The sequence below is a fragment of the Mus caroli genome, chromosome 2, assembly GCF_900094665.2.
Source record: "Mus caroli chromosome 2, CAROLI_EIJ_v1.1, whole genome shotgun sequence".
NCBI lineage: Eukaryota > Metazoa > Chordata > Mammalia > Rodentia > Muridae > Mus > Mus caroli.
In genome coordinates this window covers 55,109,946-55,119,305 of record NC_034571.1, presented here as the reverse complement: position 1 = coordinate 55,119,305, position 9,360 = coordinate 55,109,946, and the positions used below count along the sequence as shown (strand labels likewise).

Here is a 9,360-nt window from a genome sequence, read left to right as displayed (position 1 = left end):
AAGAAAAGAAGAAGAAGAAGAAGAAGAAGAAGAAGAAGAAGAAGAAGAAGAAGAAGAAGAAGAAGAAGAAGAAGAAGAAGAAGAAGAAGAAAAGAAGAAGAAGACCTAAATTGGACCACTCTGAGATAATTGTTAACGTTTTGTTAACTGTGGTCCCAATCTTTCAATGCCCTGAATAAGCTGTAGTGATTTTGCCTGAGAAAAGCAATTATGTGCCCTGTGCAACGTGTGATTGATCATAGTGCCTAGTTGGAATGGCAGCCAATGATTAACACAGAATATGTTATGAAGGATTGCTCAGAGAATATGTGCTTTAGGTCTTGTGATATGTATCACCAAATTTTTCCACAAAAAATAGTCCAAATTTACTGATTGCCCATGTTATCAATTCCTAGTTTTCTACATCACACGCTAAATTGGCTAGTCTGCACATCTGAAAGTTTAATTTCCATCTTTCACAGAGCTCTTACTTTTGTGCGGATGCATGTCTGTAGAAGCACATGCACCATGTGCAAGTCTGTGTTCAGAGGACAACCTTTGGGAGTCCGTTCTTGACTTACGCTTCACTGAGGCAGAGCTCTCTTACTTCTGCTGCTGCCCTTCACACGACAGGCTAGCGGGCCCACAGTGTGCCAAGCAATTCTCCTGTGTGTGCCTCCCATTTCTATGTAGCATGCAGGGATTACAGATGTTACCACATCTGACTTTTTTTTTTGGTTTTTACGAGACAGGGTTTCTCTATGTAGCCCTGGCTGTCCTGGAACTCACTCTGTAGACCAGGCTGGCCTCGAGCTCAGAAATCCGCCTGCCTCTGCCTCTGGAGTGCTGGGATTAAAGGCATGCGCCACCACCACCACCACCACCTGGCTTAATACTCTCATATTTCTTTTAAAGTGTTTGCTTCTATCTTATAAGAGTCTGCTCAGTTTCTGGTTTTCCTCTTTGATAATATTGTTTTAGTCAGTATTTGTGGGGGGTGTTTGGGTTTTTTTGTTTTTGTTTTTTGTTTTTTCTTTTTTGAGACAGGGTTTCTCTGTGTAGCCCTGGCTGTCCTGGAACTCACTCGGTAGACCAGGCTGGCCTCGAACTCAGAAATCTGCTTGCCTCTGCCTCTGCCTCCCAAATGGTGGGATTAAAGGCCTGCCAAGCTTGGTTTTTTCTTTTGCTGTGAAGGGACACCATGACAATGGGAACTCTTATAAAGGAAAACATGTAATTACAGGTCAGAGGTTTAGTCCATTATCATCATAGTGGTGAGCATGGTAGCACACAGGCAGATATGGTGCTGGAGAGCTAGCTAGCTGAGAGTTCTAACCTAGATCTGTAAGGCCACAGGAAGAGAAGAGCCACTGGGCCTAACTTGGGCTTTTGAAGCTTCAAAGGCCACCTCCAGTGACAGACTTCCTCCAACAAAGCCATAGCCCCTAATCCTTCTCAAATAGTGCCACTCACTGATGACTAAGCATTCAAACATATGACCCATGGAGGCCATTCTTAATCAAGCCACCACAGGTATGTTTTAAGAAACCATTCCTGTATATGTATGATAACATGAGTACAGGTCTACATGAGCCACCTGTATGTAGGTCAGAGGACAACTTGTAAGAGTCAGTTCTCTCCTTCCATCATGTGGGTCCTGGCGACAGAACTCAACCAGGCTCGGCACCAGGTGCCTTTAACCTGCTGAATAGTCTCTGCTGGCCCGGGGTGTGCTTTTCTTTTGGACCACAGACTTTTGTCCTTCTGTCGTTAACCACCCAGGTTCCTGCCTATTTAAGAGCATGCAAAGGGAAAACGCAGTTCACAGTTTTTACATACTTTATGATTCCACTTGGTTCTTGAAGTTGCTTTTCTATTATTCCAGGGGCAGACATGGTAAGCATACACAATGAAGAGGAAAACGCGTTTATACTGGACACCTTACAAAAGCGATGGAAAGGCCCAGATGATCTCCTGCTAGGCATGTTCTATGACACTGATGGTACGTGGTGTTTGCCCTGCGAGGCTTGATTGGTTTCTGTAATGTTAGTAAGGCATAAGATCTTTGATTCTTTAATTCTCTAACCCAGTGGTTCTCAGCCTCCCTAACGCGCTGCGGCTTTAATGCAGCTCATGTTACCGTGACGCCCAGCCATACAACTCTTATTGCACAACTGTAATCTAGCTACGGTTTGGCTGGCCTCGAACTCAGAGATCTGCCTGCCTCTGCCTCCAAAGATCTGAGATTAAAGGTGCGCACCACCACCACCTGGCTATACAAAACTACAAAGCATATATGTATTCTATAATATCTATATAATTTATATGTAGTATATAATGTGTAATATACAAAGTGTGCATGTACACACAGACATAGATGTTAGTCACAGTTTTAAATATCATGAAATGACTAAGGTTATTAATATTTAATTATTTTAAGTATTTCACCAAAATGTTTTTCTTCACACACACACAAAAAAATGCTAACTTTTCCAGAAACCTCTTAAAATCAATACCCTTGGATGATTATATATAAATAATGATATAGTGTTCCTTCTACAACTTCTAATCCTACAACCAAAAATTAGACCATTAAATATGTTACTGAGTTCCTACCTTTAATGAAACTATCTTCCTTTGGGTCTTAACACCTTTGAAAACTGTCATCATGCTCCTTAATTGACAGATGCAACTTTCAAGTGGTATGATCATTCAAATATGACATTCGACAAGTGGGCAGATCAAGATGGTGAGGACCTAGTTGACACCTGTGGTTTTCTGTACACCAAGACAGGTGAATGGAGAAAGGGGGACTGTGAAATCTCTTCTGTGGAGGGAACACTTTGCAAAGCAGCAAGTAAGTCGGCCATCTTTTCTCCAACCTAGGAGGGGTGGGGAGCACAAGGTTGGCGCTGAATACATTTCTTAGGTATGCTGTGTCTCTCAGGACGCTGCACGGTTGTGGGCTAATCTCTTGAAAGTCAAGCACTTCTCCTCCATTTCAAAAGTGGAGCCAAATCATGGAAAGCAGACATCATTTAATTCTATATGCCTAGTCTGAGGAGTTCCTAAGGGCCCATACATTTCTTCTGTTTTTCAAAAGAATTTCCATGTTCTCTTTGCCTGTGATCTGACCGAGACGTAGTAAAGAATAATAAGGCATAATGTTAAGATACTTCCATTATTTTACTTTCAGGGAATAGATTCTCTACAAAACTAGTGTGTTTGTTTAGGTAAACAAAATGGCATTAAGATTGCATCATACTTCATGATGTGCTCTATATTAAAATGGAATAATTAAAATTAAAATTTTACCTGATTTATTAATATTTATTTTAACAAAAATTAACAAGTTCTACAATTTTCATGTTATCTGTGAAACCTTGAATGTAATTTCTTCTAACATTCTGAGTAACTATTTTCTCAGTAAGCCAATGTAAGTACTTAAAACGTTACTCAACCGCTCCCCAACTCAGAGTAGGTTCATGGAAGATGCATCCCAACTCTAAACATTTATTTCTGTTTTGTTTTATTCTATGTGTGTGTTTGGGTGTTGTGAGCTGGGGCTGCAGTGATGGCTCCCTGCTTAAGATCACTGCTGCTCCTCCAGAGGACCCTAGTTTAATTCCCAGCAACCATATAGCAGTTCACAACTGTAACTCCAAGCCTAGGGAATCTTATGCTCGCTTCTGGCCTCCAAGGGCACGTGCAGAGACGTGCCTACAGGCACAACACCCATATGTAAACATCTAAAAACCATTATCTTCTGACCTCTACACTGCGGTAGCCAAACACTCCCACAATCACCCTCATACACACACATGCAAATTGGTTCTTTTCATTTACTGTGTTTGAGAGCACCATTATACAGAACAATACTAACTTAAGAATACCAGGCACAGAGACTGGAGAGATGGCTCAGAGATTTTAAGAACTTATTGCACTTGCAGAGGACCTCAGCACACACATAGCCAGTTCCAGGCGTTCCTGTAGGGTTATGGGTCTCGAGTCTGCTTCATCACAGGGCACAGCTGCTCAGGGAGGCTGGACGCAGGAGTTGACCATGCTTACTCCAGGGAAGGAATGTCTGAGAAGAAAAGCTTATTGGCTAAGCCCTCCGGGCCTTTAGGTACCTCATTAAAATGGAGATCTGTCTTGAGCCTAAGTGACCACAGGTCACTCTACATGTGGAGGGGCTTGGGGCATTGCCCCTTCCGCGACTGATGGCCACAAATCTATAGGGGTCTGTGGCTAGTGACAAGGGTCTGGTGCCCGGGAATCAGGCAAAACACCTACGATCCCTTCAGGGTTTCTGGGGCTTCAAGCCTTAGCTCAACTGGGGACCAAGCTACCTCTCACAGTCCCACATCTTCTAACCTTCATGGGCACTGGGTATGCGATGAATTGCACATGCACACACACAAAACACTCAAATATATGCACTCCCAAACTAATAAAAACAAAACAAACCACTGAGAAATTCCACAGCTGTTTAATTTTACATGTTTTCTACAGACTCTACAACCAGAAAAATTTCTCATTTATTATTACATTTTGTGACACTCCTTTATTCTTTTTCTACCAACCAAGCCAATGCATTTGTCAGGTCTAGAAAACTGATTTTAAAAAAGTAAATTTGAAACAGGTACGATAGAAACTTGATGATGCAGTAAAATGGGGCTATTAAGCTCACAGAGCATCCATCTCAAAGAACTGAATATAAAGTAAATCTTGTAAGGCATCCTTAAAACTCTTAATTTTGATTTTTCTTTTGCATTTTAGCCCCATATGACAAGAAGTACTTATCAGGTAAGTAACATTCAAATTTTAAAATTTTCACACGTTAAAATATGTATTTAAGGACTGGGGGGGGGAGTGTATTGGGGACTTTTTGGATAGCATTGGAAATGTAATTGAGGAAATTACCTAATTAAAAAAAATATATATATATATATATATTTAAGGGCTGGAGAGATAGCTTAGCAGTTAAGAACACGGAATGCTCTTCCAGAGGTCCTGAGTTCAATTCCCAGCCACCACATGGTGGCTCATAACTCTCTACGGTGGAATCTGATACCCTCTTCTGGTGTGTCTGAAGACAGAAACAGTGTACTCACCTAAAACAAACAAATCTTTTTAAAAGTTAGTTTAAAAATTCTGTAACACTGAACACACGCACACACATAAAATGCCTCACATGTTAAGATGCTACTGTACACCCACTTAAAATATTATATAACATAAAGAACTTTATCAGAATATAGACGTCTCCTTTTTTGTTGTTTTGTTTTTGTTTTCCCCAGAGACAGGGTTTCTCTGTATAGCCCTTAGACCAGGCTGGCCTCAAATTCAGAAATCCACCTGCCTCTGCCTCCCAAGTGCTGGGATTAAAGAGAAGCGCCTAAAGACGTCTCTTAAAGTAAGATATCACATTAGGGACTGGTAAGACATCATACTAAAGAAATGGTTCAGAGGTGAAGGGCGCTGGCTGCTCTTCCAGAGGACCCAGGTTCAATTCCCAGCACCACGCGGTCATTCACAACCTTCTTCGGCTCCAGTTCCAGGGGATCTGATGAGGACTTCTGGCCTCTATAGACATCAGGCACATGCACAGTTCACAAACATACATGCAGTCAAAACACCCATACACATAAAACAAAAAAAAATTAAATTTAAAAGACATGACGTTTAAAGTAAATTATGCATGTAATGACTGCATTTAAATATCCTTTTCTGTGGAATTCTTAATGTTTTTGTGGAAAAGGACTCTATACTGTTTAAAGGTTTCTTCTCATAGTTATAAGTACAGTTCATAAAGAATTATCTATGTTAGTCTTTAAGTGCATTCTTAAGACTCAAACCTGTGTTTGAGTTTTTGTTTGTTTTCAAGACAGAATTTCTCTGTGTAGCTCTGGTTGTCCTGTAGACCAGGCTGGCCTAGAACTCAAGAGATCCGCCTGCCTCTGCCTCCTAAGTGCTGGGACTAAAGGTGTGCGCCACCACCGCCTGATTTAAATGCAGTTTTAAAGAGGAGCATGATTTGAATTTCAAACTATATGCGGCAACCATGGCTCCCATCTGCCTTTCTGTAGCCTACCCTCATTGGGCACCATTCTAGTCAATTTCTTTTTTAACTTCTTTTTTAAGCTGGAAAAGTATGTGGGGGGTGTGGGAGTAAGGCAGGAGGTTGAAACGTGTGACTTACTCCGCCTCTCTTATTCATCAATAGCTCAGTGGGGTTTTTAGCTCAGTATCTATATATAGATTGATCTGCATTCCCTGCCAGTATAAGATTTATATTAAGCAGTGTGACACTTCCACTTGTATTCACTATTATAAACAATGCTTCGAAAAAAGAATCACCTTGCACAAATATATGTTTATCTAGAGGTTGCAATGTTGAAAATATAATCTGTAAATTTGATATATTGGTCTTGTTATAGAATTGTACTATTTTGCATTCCCAGTGGCAATGAGTATCTGTTGTGAAGGTTTCCGAATTCCACCAATTAGTAAACTCTACATCATTAGGTATAATTAACAAGTGCAACATGCACTCTTGAATGCCATTTGATGTTTTATGTATCCACCAGAACTGTCAGTCAAATCAAGATAGTTAATACTCCCACCACCACGTTCTCATCCTTCCCTCCAAAGGTCTATCTCGCCACCCAAACACTGGACTCTGTCTGGTAAACTTATCAGTTGTATAGTTTTCTTGCAGTGTTATTTCTATACATGTGTATTACTCACATCCGTATACATGTGATCACAAGTACTTGGCCTTTGCACCCTCCTCGGGGCACTCTTGATTAGTCACTGTATTATGACCCCCACGAATGCAATATTAGCTGGCTAATTTCACTGGACACATCCTTCCCACTCCAATGCCTGACGCCAGAGTTCTTGAACTTCACTGCAGTCTGTACTCTGGATTTTTATTTGCTGTTTTGTCTCACTGTGTAGCCCTAGAATTTTATATGCAGATCAAGCTGGCCACAAACTAACATTGACCCACCTGCCTTTGCCTCCCCTGGTATATCACACATTTGTCTGGTTTTCCCTCTGGAACTTTGTTGATCTGTTTACATATACCTCTCCTCCCAATTGCTTAGCTATATGTTTATAGACATTTGTCCTTGCTTTCTAATGTTTAATTCTAATTTGGAATGAACATGAACTATACTATATAAACATTCTCGTCCTGACCAACGTTCTTAAAGTAACAGTTATGTTTAGTTAGAAACCATGTATACCGATTTCCTGGATTTTGACTTTTTTTTTTTTTTTTTTGCAGATAACCACATTTTAATATCGACTCTGGTGATTGCTAGCACAGTAACTCTGGCAGTTTTGGGAGCGATCATTTGGTTCCTCTATAGAAGAAACTCGCGCTCTGGCTTCACCTCTTTTTCACCTGCACCACTATCACCTTACAGTGATGGCTGTGCTCTGGTAGTTGCAGAAGATGATGAATATGCTGTTCAGCTGGACTAAGAGTTTGGTAATATCAGGCCAGCATATTGAATACATTGACAATAATTTCCTGTGCAAGGTTTTCATGTAAAACTTGCCACAAAAACTGAGCCTTTTAAGGTTATTCTTCTATCAATATTTTCATGTATTAAATGACAAAACATTAACCTTCTAAGAAAAAAATATATATAAAATAAAAAATATAAAAATGTAAGTTTCAGAAAAGGAGGCATCCCGGATCTAACTTACACGTTTTCTGTGTAGTTTTCATTTGAGTAAATGAAAGCTGCAAGTACAATAAAGCTGGTAAAACGCTGCTCACTGCCTGGTCTTCTTTGTTACATTGTATCCTTAGCAATCTTCTTACTGAGACCCCCCTCATCAAGCTGGAGCCTGTCTTACTGGCTATGGGGATACTGATTGGTATTCAGAGTGCTAACAGGGTGTTTCCCTTAAGTACTCTATACTCCATACTTGTTCATAATTTCACCCTTGTATAGACCATTTGGGACAAGTAGTATTTATATAATCAACTATGTTATAGATTCTTTAAAGGGAAGACTACAGCTTTAGCTAAGAAGTCATGGAGATGATAGCCTGTCAGGTTAACCCCTGTGTCCCTTGAGCAAAGGTTTCCTAAACCACCCTTGTACCTTTTCCTATTCCTTTTCACTATGAGGAAATTTTATCTTTTGATGGCACAAAACCATACATACAAAACTGAGGGAGACCAAATAATGTTCGTTTTTCTGATACCTTTATACTTTCCAACACAAGAGTAAAAATTCATTGACAGCATAAAAATGGAAGAAAGCTCAACTCATTTATTTCCAAGTTTTATATTTCAAAAACAGCCCTGGAAAATACTTATGCTACATGCTTTCACTGACCACATCAGAAACACCCCTAATCACCACCAGTGGTGACACTAGTTATTTCAACACATCTGTGTGTTTGAGACAGTCTATGTAGTACAGGGTAGCTTCAAATTTGCATGCCACCTGTTGAGATTACAGGCATAATGGATTATGGCATCTAATGGTACTAACCACAAGCTGGTGATAACCTGCCAAGAGATACAGGACACTAAAACAACAAATGTTACACTAGTTTACCATAGCTGTAAGCATTCTGAGAGGTCTGCCTTACTGATTGCTTTTCAGAGTATTAGCTGGCCATCTCCCCCTACCTTCCCTACCATCCTCTTAATACCTCCCATCAGTCCTATTACCTCCCGAAAACTGATTCATGTGGTTATTTAAATGAAAAAGCAGTTTTAGCTGCATTTTAAGTGCTCAAATCAGTCTGTTATTACCATACGAGCAGCTTATTGCAAACCATTCCATCATAAAGTATCACCCAACAAACAGGGTAGCTACAGAATTGACCTTTCAACTTAAAGATAACTGCTCCTGAATGGTATTCTAGAAATTCACTCCATTTAATCAATGTGTGATTTCAGTTTTCATCTGGTCTAGAGGCACCTGGTAGTAAATGCTAAATCTTAAAACATTTTCTGTATGTTCATGTATGCTGGTGTAACGTGTGCAAGGAAGGGGGGACAACCTTGATGTCATTCCTCATACTGTTGGGTTCTCTTTTGAGTTAGTTGGATCTGTGGCCAAGTGAATTTTAGCTAGGGAACTGCCTATCTCTGAGCCCCACAGCACTGAAATTAAAAGCACATACTATGTGCCGAAAAGCCTCAGAGTCATGCTGTACTGACCGAGCAATCTCCTGGAGCCACTTACCATCCCTAGGCCATTCATTATCCAGCTGGCATAGACAGATGAGCATGGGAGCCATTATTCAGTCTTCTTCTTAACCTTAATCAGACAGCCTAGTGCGGTGCGTTCCAAATGAAAATACTGCTATCTTCTCCACCCTGGCCTAACCAGCAATGGC

The 9,360-nt window shown here is 40.4% G+C and overlaps 1 protein-coding gene across 3 annotated transcripts in view; it reads left to right on the top strand.

Annotated features, from left to right (window-relative positions):
• LOC110284217 (lymphocyte antigen 75) overlaps window positions 1-7,774 on the top strand; it is a 127,621-nt gene extending 119,847 nt beyond the window's left edge. For all 3 annotated transcript variants that reach the window (XM_029474603.1, XM_021149961.2, XM_021149953.2), the window contains 4 exons: window positions 1,865-1,981; window positions 2,666-2,836; window positions 4,762-4,788; window positions 7,277-7,774. In XM_029474603.1, the coding sequence (XP_029330463.1) occupies window positions 1,865-1,981; window positions 2,666-2,836; window positions 4,762-4,788; window positions 7,277-7,476 (515 nt within the window). In that variant the 3' untranslated portion in view covers window positions 7,477-7,774. The remainder of the gene's footprint in view (window positions 1-1,864; window positions 1,982-2,665; window positions 2,837-4,761; window positions 4,789-7,276) is intronic.
• The last annotated feature ends 1,586 nt before the right edge of the window (window positions 7,775-9,360 follow it).